This window comes from Aulonocara sp. 'chitande type north' Nkhata Bay, linkage group LG17 (assembly GCF_057382095.1).
Source record: "Aulonocara sp. 'chitande type north' Nkhata Bay isolate Kocher_YH1m ecotype deep benthic linkage group LG17, A_spYH_male_GT1.1, whole genome shotgun sequence".
Lineage (NCBI taxonomy): Eukaryota > Metazoa > Chordata > Actinopteri > Cichliformes > Cichlidae > Aulonocara > Aulonocara sp. 'chitande type north' Nkhata Bay.
In genome coordinates this window covers 21,585,522-21,604,783 of record NC_141360.1, presented here as the reverse complement: position 1 = coordinate 21,604,783, position 19,262 = coordinate 21,585,522, and the positions used below count along the sequence as shown (strand labels likewise).

General features: G+C 40.1%; 1 protein-coding gene across 1 annotated transcript; it reads left to right on the top strand.

Annotated features, from left to right (window-relative positions):
* The first annotated feature begins 13,939 nt into the window (after positions 1–13,939).
* LOC147310042 (uncharacterized) lies at positions 13,940–15,390 on the top strand. The gene has a single exon (XM_086268817.1). It carries the CDS (start codon positions 14,078–14,080, stop codon positions 14,684–14,686), a length of 609 nt encoding a protein of 202 aa, XP_086124943.1. The 5' UTR covers positions 13,940–14,077; the 3' UTR covers positions 14,687–15,390.
* The last annotated feature ends 3,872 nt before the right edge of the window (positions 15,391–19,262 follow it).

Genomic DNA, 19,262 nt, shown 5'->3' with positions numbered 1-19,262 from the left:
ATCACAACAACTGTCACCTCAAGGTGTTTTATATTGTCATATAAAGACCCTACAGTATTAGAAAGAAACCCCAACAAGTATATGACCCCACATCAGTGTTGCCCCACACTTGGCAACACTGGGAAGGAAAAACTCTTTTTTTAACAGACAGGAAGAACCAGGCTCAGGGAGGGGCGGATATGAACATTTATGGGTGAGGGTGGGACAAGACAAAGAAAATTTGTGGAAGAGAGCTAGAAATTAATAATGACTAATGATTCAGTGCAGAGAGGTGTATAAACACACAGTGGCAAGGCAAGGCAAATTTATTTGTATAGCACAATTCAACAACAAGGTGATTCAAAGTGTTTTACAGAGACATTAGAAACAAAAACAAATAAAAAGTATGATTTAAAATTGATTAAAACAAGCAAACAAACTAACTAACTAAACACACACATTTCACACCTGTTCGCGCGATCTGAACCCTTATCGTAAGGGGAGCTACCAGTCCTTCTGTGGACGAGCTTTCAGTGAGTGAAAAAGGGTGAGTGAAGAAGAAACACTCAATGACTCACCTGATCCAGCTGTAACTATATGCAAAAAAGAAAGTTTTAAGCCTAATCTTAAAAGTAGAGAGAGTGTCTGTCTCCCAAATCCAAACTGGAAACTGGTTCCACAGAAGAGGGGCCTGAAAACTGAAGGCTCTGCCTGTCATTCTACTTTTAAATACTCCAGGAACAACAAGTAGGCCTGCAGTCTTACAAGGTCTTAAATCTGATTCCGGATTTAACAGGGAGCTAGTGAAGGAAGCCAATATAGGAGAAATATGCTCTCTTTTTCTGGTCCCTGTCAGTACTCTTGCTGCAATATTTTGGATTAACTGAAGGCTTTTCGGGGAGTTTTTAGGACATCCTGATAATAGAGAATTACAGTAGTCAGCCTAGAAATGATAAATGCATGAACTGGTTTGTCAGTGTCCCTCTGAGACAAGATGCAAATTGAAGAAAGCAGTCCTACATATTTGTTTAATATGTGGTCAGAAATGACTCCAAGGTTCCTTACAGTGTTACTGGAGGCCAAGGTGATGCCATTCAGGGTAAGCATTTGGTCAGATACCCCATTTCTAAGACTTTTAGGATGAGTACAATAACCTCACTTTTATCTGAGTTTAAAAACAAAAAGTTAGAGGTCAATTCCATTCTAGTGCCTTGTGATTGTCAGGGTACCTATCAGTCTCTTAATTAAGTCAACAGGAAGTACATTTCATAACTGAAGTATATAATTTGTCATCAACCTGGCAACCAAAAAGAAGTTTAAAAAATAGCAACAGTTGTATTTTAGCTCTTTTGAGCCATGACTTTTTTAAATCTAAACCTAGAGTAACAAGGTTTAGATAAAAAAAATAAAAATAAAGAAAAACATTCTGAATTCCAGTGATGAAATATTTTCCAACTAACATCTCTTGTGTGAAATGTGAAATTACATGGAAATGACGTCACTGCCCGTCCCTTCAGTCTCAACATGTGAAACCGTCTGAAAGTGGAAAATATAAATTTTTCATACATGGACACAAGTCAGTAAATGTGAGATCACGCTGAGGTAAAGAAAAAAAATGGGGAACTTTGTGTTCAGGAACATGAATGTCTTTGAACGAAAGACCTTTCACACCTTCTGATGTAAGTTGTGAAACAAGCCAAGGTGATATGAGATGTGTGTTATTGTATTATTATGAAATATCTGTCTGTAACGTCATGACCTTTGTGTTGTGGTTGTGTTTGCGTGACAGTTCTCACAAAGACAGTAATATAACAAAGCTGGTAACATGACTTGGGCTTGCATAGTTGGTCACTTTCAGTCTTTAATTAATGAATGTTTTAATTAACCTGTGAACTAACTCTCATTTACTTTGACTCCGCAGATTTTCCTCCTTGTAGGTGTGAAAATCTGTGACCGAGTAAGCTGAGGTTTGTAAAATATGTATTTGTTATTAGTGTGCAGGTAGGAAGGTGTGAATGACTATGCTCAGAGTTTAACTGCTGATCCTTCCTGCGATTCTTCGTGACATCATCAGGTGGGGGGAAATTCCCTGTGTGATTGGTTCAGAGATGGAGAATACACCGTGATGTCTCAGGAAACACATAAATGTATTTCCATTTAGAAAATGTCTTTGTCCTCTTCCAATATCTCGAGTACCACTTGCTTCTTCGTCTTATCCGTTATTTCCTTTTTTATTATTCTGTTTCTTTCTTGACAAAATGTGTTTGTTTTTTAATGTTTTTTAATGTGACACTGCAAAAACAGAAGTACATGTAACATTCCACGTTTATTTCTGGACAACCAAAAGTTTGTAGACACCCCAATGTAAATACATATTTTGGTGTGTTTTCCAGTCTTTTAGCTCCAGTAAAGAGAACAATTGATGCTACAGTTATACCTGTGAATCTAAATAAATAGTATAAATTAGAGATTGTATAGCATGTAATTGTGGGCAGTTATGTCCTGTACACTCCCACATCATTTAGATGTGTCACTAGTGAAACCTCCTATTCAGATAAGTCTCACACATATTACATAATCTTTTCACTTTTACACATTTTGTTCTCAAGTTAAATAACTGAATCAGGCTTAAGAGCTCCGGCCCCAGTGTAACAAACTGAGATGATCTTTCACAGGGAAACTTATTACCGCGATCGTGCAGAGTTTGGGGTTTCCTTCATTGAATACGTTCCGCTTGATTCACTACCACCTCAGAAATAGTGACTGAATTTAGATGCATCTTTTGAGTTTATTGAAAGATTTTCCATCCAAGGGCACTTTCCTTCACGTATGGACCACTTTAAGTGCGGATGGTATTTTTAGGTCATGGACTAATTAAACTCACTCTGCATTTTCTGCAAAATTCAACAAAGTGACACTTCTGTTCTGCTCTAGCCTCAGTAGTGGGCTAACATCTTTAGATCACTAACGTCATCAAACACAATGAAGCACCAACAAAAAAAATAACCAAGATTGTTTGGACATGTGCACGGGAGCGACAGTGGATATACTGGACAAAAGATGTTGAACATGGAGCTGCCAAGCAGAAGGAAAAAAGAAAGACCACAGAGGAGGATAATGGATGCAGTAAAGACCCACTTTAGGATTTTAAAGTTGCCCTGTCCACACACTTTCTCCAAGATGACTTTTAAAGAAACTGTCATACAATATATGTAATATATATAAGCAGTGTTGGTCAAGTTACTTGAAAAAAGTAATCAGTAACTAATTACTGATTACTTCCCCAAAAAAGTAATCCCGTTACTTTACTGATTACTTATTTTCAAAAGTAATTAATTACTTAGTTACTTGGTTACTTTTTAAAAACACGATTTACAACCTGAATAGGTGATAAAGCGATAGATGTTTCAGCCCAATTCGACGTTTTCTACATAATCCATCATACAAAATGTAATCAAATGGAAAGGTCTCTTTTTAAAACTTGTTTTATTAGTTTTAATCTTTTAACTTTATGCATCAAGCAAAAATGTAATTATATGTAACATTCTCTGACTGGAAGAAATTAGTTTAATATTTAAACCTATTTTCTGCACATTCCAGCACATAATTATTTTTTTTTGTGTTTACACTCAGTCTTTCAAATAGATGCAAGTAAAACACAGCAGAAAATAAATAAAGTCAAAGACTAGCGGTCCTTTTGCTCTATTTTCACCTTTAAAGCAGGAGTTGGGTAGGCGGAGGTTTACCCTGGTGCCGGTGTGCCGCGGCGGTCAGTGGAAGAATCCCCGAGTTTCTCTGTGAGTTTCCCATTACGTCGTAGCGCACTAGGTGCTTGCTCGGAAGTTTATGGGTTTTTTTCGCTGTAAAAAGAAGTTTTCTTCCCACGCAGTGAACAACGGACACTAATGTTTTTGTCACTTTTTATGGAATCAAACTTAAAGTAAGGTCAGTACTTCCACGCTTTAAACGCTGCACGCTCATACTCTCTCCCGCACTCGATATATTATCCACTGTTGATCTGCACACAGCTGTTGTCACGAACGTCGCACTCGCTTACGTCACTGTCATGAGACATTCTCGCAAAAAAATCATGGTTTTAGTAACGCAGTAACGCAGCGTTCCTACGGGAAGTAACGGTAATCTAATTACCGTTTTTGCAATAGTAATCCCTTACTTTACTCGTTACTTTAAAAAGTAATCGGATTACAGTAACGCGTTACTGCCCATCTCTGTATATAAGTTTAAGACTTTACCTCTAATCTTTTTTTCCCTGTCCAGCAGTTTAGCAATTAGAATTGTTGTCAGAAGGCCAAAAGGTCATTCACTTTCACAAGTTGAGCATTACAGCATTTGCTATAATGGTCCACTTTATAGTCATATTTTATTAGGATTTTTTTTATTTTGAGTAATTACAACAACAGCGGACAAGACCAGGGGACAGAGTAGAAGAAGAGGAAATAAAATAAAGTTGGGGAGAAAGCTAACAGGAAGAAAAAGAGAGAAAAAACCACTGAAAATCTACTTCACAACTTGATGAGAGGGAAAAGAACAGCAGAAAGACCACAGCAACAACCAACATATAAATAAATAAAAATGACAATGTTAATGAACAGCACACAATACTAATAATACAACATATTTTTTGAGGCCGCAGATGCCCAAGGTAGTGTGTGTCTGTGAGTACCTGTTTTTACACCTGTGTGCATTTAAAACAGGGGCGGGGCATGGCGCAGACAGCCTTCTGGCAGATAACAGCTAGTCTCAGCTGAGCCCCTCCCATGAACCCTTAACATGCAATTTAAAATTAAGAAGTGGGCACCGGCACCAGATGTGAGGCTGAATGAACACTGTTCAGTGTGCCCAGCCCCTAGGCCCTGCATGTGGGATGGGGATGAATGAACCTTGGTCCATTCATCCCCATCCCTAATTGCCTCCTTCCTCCTGCTCTATCGCTCTATAACTTTGTTCTGCATCACTTCAGCAGCATCAGGTAATGTTCACATCTTGATTCATGGTTTTCTTCAGTTTTTGATCTACTGCAGAATATTTTTAAGGCGGAGCTCAGTTGCGCTTCCGCCCCTGGCCTACGCACCTGTTGTAGTCACCCACCTGCTGTGAATCTGCATGATTACCTGACTGCCTGAGCTGCTAATTGAGAGTAACTCTCATTCCTGAACCCGTCCCTGGTTCCTGACCCATTCCCCTGAGTCTGCCAGTGAGGTGTGGAGAGAACTTGAGCGTGAGTGCCGAAGAAGAGTGTGAAAGTGGAGAGTTAGGAGTGGCCGTGTGGAGTGTGTTTTGGACCCGTTTCCCCTCCATCCCCTGGAAATCCCTGCCCCGTGCACTGTATATACAGTGGCTTGCAAAAGTATTCGGCCCCCTTGAACTTTTCCACATTTTGTCACATTACAGCCACAAACAAGAATCAATTTTATTGGAATTCCACGTGAAAGACCAACACAAAGTGGTGCACACGTGAGAAGTGGAACAAAAATCATACATGAGTCCAAACATTTTTTACAAATAAATAACTGAAAAGTGGGGTGTGCGTAATTATTCAGCCCCCTGAGTCAATACTTTGTAGAACCACCTTTTGCTGCAATTACAGCTGCCAGTCTTTTAGGGTATGTCTCTACCAGCTTTGCACATAGAGACTGAAATCTTTGCCCATTATTCTTTGTAAAACAGCTCCAGCTCAGTCAGATTAGATGGACAGCGTTTGTGAACAGCAGTTTTCAGATCTTGCCACAGATTCTCGATTGGATTTAGATCTGAACTTTGACTGGGCCATTCTAACACATGGATATGTTTTGTTTTAAACCATTCCATTGTTGCCCTGGCTTTATGTTTAGGGTCGTTGTCCTGCTGGACGGGGAACCTCCGCCCCAGTCTCAAGTCTTTCGCAGACTCCAAAAGGTTTTCTCCCAAGATTGCCCTGTATTTGGCTCCATCCATCTTCCCATCAACTCTGACCAGCTTCCCTGCCCCTGCTAAAGAGAAGCACCCCCAGAACCTGATGCTGCCACCACCATATTTGACAGTGGGGATGGTGTGTTCAGAGTGATGTGCAGTGTTAGTTTTCCGCCACACACAGCGTTTTGCATTTTGGTCTCATCTGACCAGAGCACCATCTTCCACATGTTTGCTGTGTCCCCCACATGGCTTGTGGCAAATTGCAAACGGGACTTGTGGTTTTCTGTTAACAATGGCTTTCTTCTTGCCACTCTTCCATAAAGGCCAACTTTGTACAGTGCACGACTAATAGTTGTCCTACGGACAGATTCCCCCACCTGAGCTGTAGAGCTCTGCAGCTCGTCCAGAGTCACCATGGGCCTCTTGGCTGCATTTCTAATCAGCGCTCTCCTTGTTCGGCCTGTGAGTTTAGGTGGACGGCCTTGTCTTGGTAGGTTTACAGTTGTGCCATACTCCTTCCATTTCTGAATGATGGCTTGAACAGTGCTCCGTGGGATGTTCAAGGCTTGGGAAATCTTTTTGTAGCCTAAGCCTGCTTTAAATTTCTCAATAACTTTATCCCTGACCTGTCTGGTGTGTTCTTTGGACTTCATGGTGTTGTCGCTCCCAATATTCTCTTAGACAACCTCTGAGGCCATCACAGAGCAGCTGTACTTGTACTGACATTAGATTACACACAAGTGCACTGTTTAGTCATTAGCACTCATCAGGCAATGTCTATGGGCAACTGACTGCACTCAGACCAAAGGGGGCTGAATAATTACGCACACCCCACTTTTCTGTTATTTGTTTGTAAAAAATATTTGGAATCATGTATGATTTTCGTTCCACTTCTCACATGTACACCGCTTTGTGTTGGTCTTTCACGTGGAATTCCAATAAAATTTATTCATGTTTGTGGCTGTAATGTGACAAAATGTGGAAAAGTTCAAGGTGGCAGAATACTTTTGCAAGCCACTGTAGCCTGGTGCGATTGTAAATAAACTTGTGACTTCCATTCTAAATTCAGCTTGTCTGCAACTGAGTCCATTCCACCTGTGTGACACAAAGGCATCTGCTGTCATGCTTGCACCTCTGATGAAGTCTCACAAGTGTCAATACTGATAAATGATCAGAATTATGATCTTTCTGACTGTCTGAGTCAAAATTGGATTGAGTCGAACCTTATGAATCGGAAATGAATCAATTCTAATAATTAGTGAAGATACCCAGCCCTAGTATTAATTGTAGATTGGGGTTTCCAGTCATTTTAAAGGTTTTTAAATATATCTGAGCTTTTCCCCTAATCTAACCTAACTCTAACCGTAGAAGGGTCAGCAGTGATGCGGTGCATATTAAGCAGTAATAATTTGTCTGCAAGTTATGTGCATCACTGCTGCATCATTATCTGATGGAAAGACTGAAACAGTAAAGCAACTGTGGTGTTTCTGTTTTGCAGAATGTCGTCATCATTGCTATTATTCACAGTATTAGATTGCAATCAAAGTGAACAGCTTTCAGCGTCTGTGAAACCTGACAATGAATTCATATAACATGTGGTTGAGGAGATTGGACCGAGATATTTTTCTGTTAGAAAAAGAAAAAAAGCTCATCATGCAAACAGACTTTAAGCCTTGGGTCAGCAAAATTCTGATTTTATTTAAACAAACAAAATACAATTTTAAAATAACAGCAAAAAAAATAAATAAGATAAATAAATCATAAATAGAACACGTTAATTTACTACCAAAACAAATATAACTCAGTTAAGTGGAGCAGTGGATTCAGGCATGGTCTTAAATAAGAGAATAAATAATAAGTAACTGTAAAAGTGGAACTGAATGGTCAACCTGAGGCAGTTTAACCAAGTTATAAATATGAAGATAACAAATAAGAGCAAAAAAAAAAAAAAAAAAGATTTCTAAACCGAAAATTCAAGCTAATGATTTAAAGTCCAAATTGTTGGTCATTATTCAGATGAAGGGGTGTGGGATCAACAGCTGGCGTGGGCAATCACAGAAGCTGCCTGGAAGACCCCCAGGTACTCAGCCAGAGCTCTCTTCTGAGCCATCAGATCATCAACCTGCAAAAACAGACACGACTTCCAGTTAATGATCAGGGGAACACACTGACAAGTGTGGGTGGAGCCTCCTCCACAGAATCATTATCTAACCAATATCAGATACACTTCCAATAAATCATTAACCTCTTTCTACAATGCTCGCAGGTCTGTGGACGCTGGCTCCCAAAATAACAACACATATGAAAGGCTTTTAAAGTCTCAAAGTATGTGAAATTAATCATTTCAGGCTTTTTTTTTTATCATGGCACAGGCTTCTTATAGTCTTCTTAAAGCTGTCGCCTGTGTGAGGTCTGTCTGACAATGACAATAAAACTCTGACACTAGTATTTTGAGAGGGAAAGACAAGAGTGCTTTGAAATCTTTTGTTTTGCCCAAACAAATCATCTTCATGCATTTAATGTAAAAGGTCAAGGTCAAGGTAACTTTATTTATACCCAAAGACAAGGTAAATTTGCTTTACAGAAAAATGACAGCATTTGGCATCCCTTTAAAAGAAAAAAAAAAGGTTTTAATTACTAAATGAAATACTACATTCAAATGAACTCTGTTCCTTAGTACCTGCTCCAGTGCCAACAGCAATCCAGTGACATCATCTAGAAATGTTCAATTTCTGAACTACATCTGAAGTTCTTGCATCCATTATCCTTTAACTGAAAAGATCACATGACTTTAGAGTTTCTCTTCTGCAAAGTTTCTATATTAGTCAATTCTTTCTTTTATGGGCTTCTTTCTTTTTGTGGGCGTAATCTCTTCAACGATACACCAGTATCTCTTTATTTAGTTGCAGTTTAACATCTGTGGTGCAGACCCGTGTAACACTGTTTGTGGGCCAGTTTGATGGGAAACAAAATGATCTTACCTGAAAGAAGCCGAAACCTACAGTCTGCCAGCTTGAAATCTACTATTTCTCTCTGATGTAAAGTTTAAAAAGAGTTAAAACTGCTGCAGGAAGTCTGACTTATTAATCAGCAGGAAATGGTGCTTTTCCCAGAGACCATTTTTAGTGGCAGAACAAACCACTAGTTTATTTAAGTAGCATCAGTATTAAGGCAGAATACACTACTGAGTGTGTGAGTGTGTGCGTTTGTTGGTGGTGATTAAATAAAACCCTCATTGTTGCTTCATCCCTGCACTAGTTTTGTTTTTGCTCGAAACCCACAGTTAAAGCTCAAACTGTACTATTGCAGCAATACATGAACTCCAGCAGCACCAGCCGGTGGCTTTGACCTAGATTTAGTTTCATTTTTAATAACTCTTTTGGGTAGTCAAAGGTAACACACAGATACTTTAAAAACACAACCAGCTAAAGTTTGATCTCACAATCTCACAATGCAGAATGCAAACAAAAATTGTGCATACTGCAATTTCACTTATGTGGAGGAGTGAAATTGTAAATATTGAAAAAAAGATAATAAATAAATACAGGATTTAGTTTATTAATTATGGGCATAAATTAAATTAAATTAATGTGGCAATACGTTAAATTAGATATCACGTTTGCTTCCATGTTTATTTTTCTTGTGTGATAAATATTTTCACTTTATTTATTTATTTGCAAATTTTTGTAATTTTTTGTGTCTATTTATTTAATTTTTACTTATAACATATTTATTTAATAGATTGTTTCTTTAATTTCAGTTTTAGTCCTTCATCTGATGCTGGTCCTGGCACATGGCCGGCCTCATCGCGTCTATTGATTTCTTCCTTTTAAAATAAAGGTCTTTGCCTCTAATGTCACCACGCAGTTGCTCATAAACCTTTGTTGGATGGTTGGAGTGTTTCTCTCATGAGATAAAGTACCTTGAATGGACTATTGTTGTGATTTAGCCAAAAATAAAAGCATGAATGATAATAAAGATTAACAAAAACACCAATGTACCGACCTCCCTTCTTCTGAGTTCTGTGTTGCACTCTGGTGGGACTGACCCAGAAAACTGCCCAAACACTGAGTGTTTCATGAATGAGACTAAAAATCAGTAGCCTGTTACCTTTATTTGATTCAGCCTGTAGAGTATTTCCTCTTTGTTGTGGTTCACGTGAGTCAGGCGGTTCTTCAGCTCCTCCATCTTATCCTGGAGATTCTTAAGTGCCGACTCAACCTCAGACCTCTTGGAATCGGAGACCTGATCCAGCAGACCCATGGAGGCCGTGGACTCTCCTTGGGTGTGGTGGTTGCTATGTGCCAGGATGCTGGAGAAAATGCGTTTGTAGACATCCAAACTAGTATGTATCAGCTCTATGACGTCGTTTCTCTGTGGAGCAAAGAAAGGCTTTTTAGACCAGCATTTAGTTTGTTCACAGATTTAATTGCAACAACAAGAAACAGATTACAGATTAACAGTGTGGCAAACAGTGACCAGGACCTTAGCTGACAAGCAATACCAAAAAAGTTTATCCTCCGATACAGAGACGTCATCACCTTAAATATCATCTGCAACATTTTTTAAGTGTCTTTAAGCTTTTCCCGTCATTATCTTCTTTTACTAGCAAAAAACTTTCTCCTGAAGTAAAAACAGCATAAGCAGTTAGGCTCTTTTACTCAGGTGGCCAATTTATTCATGATCATTGTACCAATAACTAGTCCTGACCAAGGTCACAGATGATTCTGGGTTAGGGTTAGTTTTAGCATTTGGACTCGGTTGGTGGAGCAATGAGTGTTAAAACAAAACACGGGCACTATCAAACCTAATCACCTCACAGAAAACGTGTTTTGAATAAAACAATGAATATTTCAAAAGAATGTGTAAAAAAAGATGGAAAAATGAGCAAGTTGGATATAATATTTTCTAGAAAAAGTCCTGTCTAATGAAAGGAGGTTGTGCTAAAGATATTCAGTCTTCTCTGCTATATAGTAAGGATGAATTTACCTATAAATGTAAAAACATTTTGCTCTAAACACAAATTTCTCCCAATATAGGCTACAGTTGACTTAAAAGATCTAGCTCATAAAATCTGATTGCGCTGTTATTACTGGGAAGTAAGAAAACTGGAGAAATAAGACATCAGGTGTGAATGAACTGTTTGAGCCTACCTGGCAGGAGGTGTTAATACTGTTGACAAAACTGAAGAGTTCAATGTTGCCAACCTCTGGCTGCGTCAGCCCCTAAAATATACACAAATATACAATCAAAAAATATTTAGAAAGATCTACAGACCTACAACAAAAACAAACACAAAGAAATGGGCAAAATAAATAAATGTTACAGTCAAATACATGTATATACACATTGTCCTCTTCAGGCCAACATGATATCAGTGTTGTCAATATCATAATGTCAGTGTTGTTTATATGTGCCTGCAGACATTTAGCCTTGGTCTCAATGAGTATCTTACAGGGATATTATAGTTTGGTTACATTTGCAGAAAATGAAAGTTTTTTTTTCTTTTGGTGATCAAAGTTGTTTTTTTGTTTTTAAAAAAAGCACGTTTACACATATCCTCTTTCTCTTTGAAACATGGTGGTAATCAGAACAAACCACAAGCACATGAACTGGTTTCAGTTCATCTCCTTGTGAAGTTTGAGAAGTGTGTCAGATTTCGTTATAGTCACCATTAAGTCATGCGATAGATTTCTTGTAATAATAAATCAATAAGTCCAAGTAATTTATGCAATTCATCAACTCTGCCTTAGAAGTAATGTAAAAAACATTCTATGTAAGTCTACACTAAAAATCAATCTAATGTAAATCTGAAATCTAGAGGCATCCTTGTCATACACGAAAAACCGTACAACACCTTACGACATTTTCATGTTTGGTCACACACCTGAAAATACTCACAGATTATTTCTCTCATCTAATTTTAAAGAAGCAAACTTCTAAATTAAAATCTCAAATTAGCGCTTTATCTTAAAGGGCAACGCAAAGTTTGACCGAAAACACGTAAGGATCTAAAATCGAGCCTTGCGGGACTCCACAGGTAAACTTACCAGTTCGTGCGCTATGAGCGCCTGCTTCTGTGTCATTCTCTCCGAGACATGCTGAGAAACTGACACACAAGGAGCCCTACGATGGCGAGGAAACCCAGAAGCTGCCAGCACAGCTCCCAGTAAGACCAGTAGACACGCTAAAGTACTGTATGGCGACATCTTCTATCAGGAACTTTAAATCAAACTGCTATAAAAGAGCAAAAAGTGTCTTCTCACAAGGAGGCTGATAAAGTGCAACAGTGTGTTGTCTAGTTACTGATACTCTCCGTTGACCTGAGGTTCTATATATACAGCTATCTATTCTTGTGGTCTGTGGGCTGTGGGTTCTGCAGCAGAACCAGAAACAGCAGCATCAACATGACTTTTCCTCTAAAACAACTCTGCTGCTGCTAAACGTGCACACACAGGAGACTCCCTGGTCAGGTTTCAGTTCACTTCCATTCTCTGAATGCATACGCATGCACGGGGTGAGGGGACCCCCTGGTCAGAGAAAGACCTGCTCACTCTAATTTAAGTGGAAAATGTTTGTTTGATGTGCATGAATGGTTCCAGGGTTGCAACAAACCTCATGTAAGATTTATGAAACTATACAGATTTTTTGTGTCTCTGCGCAACCTTGTGTGCATGTAAATGTTTGCAAAGTTAGGTTATCTGCACATCTTTCAGTGGCCTACAAAATGTCTGAAAACTAAACAGATAACAGGCCAAACTATCATGAACGATTGTTCCTACAATAAAACACTTTACGTGACCTTTATTTCATTTCAGTTTGCTTTTATAGAGAAACATAAGTGAGTTTATTGTGTTACGTTTCGAAAAAAGGCATTATGTGATTACAGCTTACAGCTTCTAGAGAAGCCGCTCGCCTCTGTTTTGGGTCTAACATGCTAAAACGTCCAGTCTGCTGCAAGAAACAATTTATGGCTGAGGATTGTTTCCCTTTACAAACACTGTATTCACCTTTTTGAATTTTATTACGGTTTGAAGTTGGGGCACGGCTTATTTGACACACACAGGCAGCTGCTGCTAGTGTTGCCTCACTGCTGTTTTTATGTTGCTGGTACTTTGTTTTACTTTGACATCACAGTGGCAAAGTCCATCATGTGTAATGATAACAACGATTTCATTTGTATAGCACATTTTAAACCACACCGTTGCACAGTGCTTCACAGTCTTGATAAAATCCGTAATTTAAATATGCATATGCAAATATACAGTACAGATACATAGAAGTAAAGGTTACTTTTTATGTGCAAGTGTTGGTGTGAACCAGCCAACCTGATGGGCTGAGGAAGGCTGATACAAAGTTACTACCTGGAAAGTGTGGTTGCCTCTGGATTTAAAATAATCACGATAGAATCTTCAGATCTGATGTTTGCAAGACCAACCGCTGGGTAAACACATCTGAGCAGTTCTGCTGAATGACGTTATATGAGGCATGTGATAAATATATTAAAAGCAGACGGCGTAGGTTTTATTTTTGCGTGTTTTTGTCTTTCGTTGTTGACAGAAACAAAGAGTGGATGAACTCAGAAATGTGAGATTTAAAGTTCAACTGAAGGGCAAACCTAAGACTTTTAGCAGATTATTTGACTGCTAAGTGAAACTCTCTGTGCCGATCCAAAGTGAAACATTCACTGAGGTTGGTGAGACCTTTGAGGTTGTTAGTCTTAACAGCAGTGCATCTTAGTATCGTTAGCAATGTAGTGGTTACAGAAACTAGTGCGAAAATTATATATATACATATATATATATATATATATATATATATATATATATATATATATACACACACACACACACACACACTCACCGGGTACTCTACTGGATTAAGATCTGGTGACTGTGGAGGCTGTTTGAGTACAGCAAAGTCATTGTCATGTTCAAGAAACCAGTTTGATGGGTTCACTGTGGTTAGAAAGGGATGGACATGGTCAGCAACAATACTCATGTAAGCTGTGGTGTTTAAGTGATGCTCCCAACGCTTGAGCTCTCAGCGAAGGCGGTCGCACTTTCTCCTCTCCTCCTCACCCTTATCTTCCCTGCTTCGCCTCTATGTCCTTGTCTTGTCTTGTGTGAATTTACTTTCCCTGGAACAGTCTCTCACTGTCGTTCTCTAAACCTAAAAGAGAATTATGGATTTGATCAACTGGTCTCTGAGTGCTATTGACACCCTTTTCTCAACGAGAAGTCGGGGCTCGGGAGAGCCTGAGTGCCCTGGAGGGACTTTCCCTGCCGGTTACACGATGGACGGGTGGCAGAACTGGAGGACCGTGTGCCTGGCGGGACTGTCGATCGAGGACGCTGAAGATATCTACCTATTCGGAACCATGATAACAGGGTTCATGCTGATCGGCGTTGGCTTAGCCCTGGTTTATCAGAGAAATAAGAAAGCGGAACCGGCTGTTCAAACCCCCACAAGGCTGCCCGCTGGATTCGAAGCGACGGGACGAGGTGCGACCTCTCACAACGAACGTAATATGGTCAACACCTTGGAGACGCTTACAGCTGCTGTGAAGGCTCAAAACAACACCATTGAGCGTATGAGGGGAAACATCAGAGAGAGGCCTGCTCAAAATGAGACCCTTGAGCGACAGTTGGAAAACATCGCGGAACGGATCACTGCAGTTGTGAGGTCTCAGAATCAAAAGACTGACAACACCACGGAACAGAAGTTTGATACCATCATGGGGAGGCTCGCAGCTCTTCAACGGGAGATCGAGAGACCAGCCTCGGAGTGCTAGAATTCGAGCTGCTCACAAAGGAGAAATCAACAATATTCAACATTTGGACACCACGGCTCCAGCTGCAGGCCCAAGGCTGGAGCCCACCAAAACAACTCCCTGATAACGACTGTGTGATGACTATTCTTCCCGCCCCATGAAGGACACCTGGATTGGCTGGAGGACTGTTTACTTAGCCTGATAGGCCGAAGGACACTGTCTCAGCTAAACTATGGACACGCACACACACACACTTACACTGATAAGCACTCACTCATCCCCCTCCCTTTCCAACGCCTTCGATGCTTGTGCCCTACCGGGGATGATAGCAGTCAACTGGACCAGCACAGATGCTGCAGGACCGGATGCGCTGTCTACACCGGCTCTCTCTTACCCTTTACCCGCCCTGTTGCTTGTCTCGTGTTTCTATGGTGTATTGATAGTCATGTGCTTTTGTGCTGAGGTGTTTTTTCTTTTATCAAACTGTTCTCCCACTAGGAGCTCAGTCTGAGTGGAGTTTTTTTTCTCCTCCTCTTACCTCATGTAGTGTATTTTCGTTGTTTTTTTCCTATCAGCCTACCTTCTGACATGTCTGCCCAATGTGATGTTTGTGTAAAGTTGGTCAGAAGGTTCCTTTGTGAGTGCGCATGCGCCATTAGCGTGCTGCCTGCTGTAACCCCTAATTTCCCTCGGGATGAATAAAGTATTCTGATTCTGATTCTGATTCTGATTCTCAGTTGGTGCTCAGGGGCCCAAAGTGTGCCAAGAAAGTATCCCTCACACCATTTCATCACCATCATCCTGAACCACTGAGTCAAGCCAGGATGGATCCACGCCATTGTGTTGTAACCCTACCATGTGAACGTTGCTTCAGAAATCAAATCTCGCTCACATTTTGCCAATCCTCTGCTGTCCAGCTTTTGATAATGATTCTGTATGAATTGTAGCCTCAGTTTAAACCCTGGAGATGTTTGAGCTGGATAATCACAGCAGATAAGCAGTTTATGAAATATTCAGACCAGCAACCACACATGTTGACTTCAATCACCTTTGTTTGCCTTCAAGGAGGGTTTAAACTTCAGCAGGTCATCTTGACCATGTCTTGTCATTGGTTGCTTAGATATTTGCATTGACAAGAAGTTGAACATGTGTAATAAAGTGTCAGGTTAGTGTGCAAAATGTATGCAGTATACATATGTTAAACTCCCAACCACTGGGAGTTTATAAACATATTACTGCTGTAGCAGATAAAATGTTTTATAAGTTGGACGAGAGCAATACGATTAATTTTAGGAAAAGAAAAAAACATTTTGGGTGTAGGTTGTAGTTTGACTAAACCATCTGTGTGTGTGTGACTACTGGTTTGTGTCTGCAGTCATGCACACAGATGCAACTCTGCTCACTGAGTAACTTCCAGTCAGAGTTTATCTTCAAATCAAGGTTAGGTAACCTTGATCTCAGGATAAAGATCAGGTGAGGGTGCATCGACTGTATAGTGTCTGAGGACATTCATCTGCTCATTCATCAGCTCGTGGCTTTCTAAGGTCATGTGACCCATGCCTGCTGGTTCTGTCCCATACGAGGCACAAGGACAGAGCCTTCTCAATAGTAGCACTGCAGAAGCATCTGGGACTCATCTTTTTACAGATGCTTGTAATTAACCGTTTCAATGTATTGATGTCTAATGTTTTTTGTTTTCTTTTGTTCAGCATTTTGTGATCAATATCTTGAATAACTAAAGTTTTTACTTTTTACTTTGCTTTAGCGTTGCGGTTTTATGCCTGACTGACGCACCGACTGACCCACTGAGCGGCAAACGCAGTCGACAGTAACGGTCTGAATGGATGGGATGCTATCACTGCTAAAAGCAGCTGCCCTCATTCAGCCTTTCTGTGTGCTATTTTGAGAGCGGCGACATGCTGCGACACATCTGACGACATCAAATAGTCATCTCTGTACATCGTACGCTCAGGCTGCTGGATGCTGTAAACAGGTTGGTGAGGTTGTTGTTAACTTTCACTCTGAAGATACGTGGACTTTGAAAGCTCTTTATAAGTTATACAGAGATTAGTAAAGTGAGGAGAAAGTCCATTTGTGTTTTCACTACAATATAGTTAAAAAGCACTCATTGTGAAAGATTTGAAGCCTGTACTTCCTTTGTTATCTTTCCTCTGCAGCTCATATCAGTCACACCATCTATCTCTAATCTTGATTTGTTTATTTATAGTGCTAAATGAGTCTTTTACTCCAGTTTATCCTCTTAACATCCAGCAGGTTGGCAGTTTGCATTTTAGCCAAGCGCTGAATGAATAGCTTCAGAAACTAGAAGATGATAGATCATGAAACCTGTTCTCTTACAGTTCTTCTTCTAAAAGAATGTCAAACAGGTGAAAATTCCATATTTGGGGATAGAAAAAAACCCTAACTCACATCTGACGAGAGATGATCAAGGTCACCAAGAAAGTAGTGAATGATGGGAGGTTAAACAGTTAAACAGTTTGTTGGTAAATCTACATAATATATAAATTAAAGACATTCCTATTTAGATGTGCATGAACCCGCCTTTCAGTACTGTTTTAGACTCCAAAGAGGCTAAAGAGATGACTCCAAAGGCTCTGAAGGTCCTGGATTGGTGCTACAGAGGTTTGGTGCCCCATGTTGGCATGCTGTAGCTCTCTTCTGCCACTTGGGAGCAGTATCAAAAATATATGGAACAACAGTGCAAGTGATGTAGGTAGTGTTTGCTTTGTTCCCATCTTGGTATACACAGAAGCCAGCCTCTCCATGACCACTGCAAACAAGACAGAGCTCAGAGCAGATCCCTGATGTAATCCCACCCCCACCTTCAAGCCATCTGTCACTCCTGCCGCACACCTCTCCATTGTCCTGCTGTTCTCAGACATGTCCCGCTACACCCTGACCCTTCATACAGCACCACAGTTGCTCTCTTTCACCCTACCGTTATAGTGGTGTGAAAAACTGATGATCTGTGACAGACACACAAAAACTAGGAAATAGGTAGGGGGCAAACAAACGTAACTGTGGTGCATCACATCTTTGGATATCTGAGTTCAGTTTCTCTACCCACACCCAGATGGCCTGATTACTGCCACACCTGCCAAACTGTCTGAAGTTATTTTTGATTCAACGAGCCCAGGTTTGCTGTAGAGCTATTATTCACTTCAGGTGGAACTATAAAAATAGTCCAGAGTTTAAGGGGGCAATGGAGTAACACCTTTGGTTTTGAAATATGTAAATCAATCATACATGGGTGTAATATTCATACGTCCACATTAGCTGGGAGTGAAACTGTGGCGGGAAGAAATGCAATCATCATCGTGGGTTGGAGCGCCATTGCACCGGTGGAAATATCACCACTGGAGGTTAAGGTATTACCGCCAAGAGTAGAAATGCCATTGCAGCAGGAAGATGCACTGTCCCTGCATCATCTCTTCTGGTGGAAACGCTACCACAGGGCGTGCAGTGACATCTGAATCATCAGTGCAGAGAGAAAACGCCGTTGCACTGCATACGAAAATAATTTCTAGGTATTCCCCGTTAAATTTATCTTAATTGAGTTAGAGTAACTAAAAGTATTTAAACATTATCCTTACGAACGGACAGAGCTGCAGATTTCAAAGTTCACCTTTATTGAAACAGAGATTGTAAATTTCACTTTCCTGCTATCTTTTTTACCCAACTTATTGTGTTAATGAGTGATCATGGCAACAGTATGAACAATACCAAGAATTAAGTGGACAAGCTCATCACTGTTTCTCTGAATTACATGACACATCTTTACTAGAATAACGAGTAATGAATTTGGAAAAGTAGGCCTTAAAGTGCAGATCCTGTTTCTGCTACAACTCTAATTGTTGTGCAAAGTAAAATGAGCACGGTGTAGCAGCTAGCAGCATGCCTGCTTATTGCTAGTCTGTGTACAGATTGAAACCGAGCTTAAAAATGAAACCTTCACCAACTTTCTCTGTTGCAGCTTGTGGATTCATTTCTCTGAGAAGGTTGAAAAACCAGCAGACACGATGTTTGTGGTCTACTAGAGCACAACAGTAATTGAAAACACAATCCAAAAAACTGACATTGATGAATAAAAAAATCATTGATATTAAAAAACAAGGTTACCTAGGTCTATGTTAGGTAACTGGCAGTTTATTCGCACAAAAATTAGATGACTTCTAATTTTACTGCTTCTAAATTCAGATAAAACTGCAGCTATTGTACTTGGCCCTAAACATTCTCACAAATATGGCATCTAACCAGGTGCTTACTGTTGATGGCGTGACCTTTGCCTCCAGTCATTTTTGACCAGGATATGTCCTTCAATGTACAAATGCACAAATATGTGTCAGGAGTGTCGTGTGCGGAGGCGAGGAAGTGACCCAAACGCAGGACTCGTGGATAGTGAAGAACTGAAGATGGTTTATTATGAATAGTGGATGAACAGGGCAGGAACGCAGGGCGGGCGGGCTTGAACATACATACAGAGAGATGACATTAACATCAATGATACGACAGCAAACGAGTAGAAACAGAGGGCTTAAATACACAGACTGATGAGAATGATAATGAGAGACCGGTG

Coding starts and splice junctions, on each gene's coding strand:
- LOC147310042 (XM_086268817.1), top strand. CDS start 14,078: ATGGATTTGATCAACTGGTCTCTGAGTGCTATTGACACCCTTTTCTCA.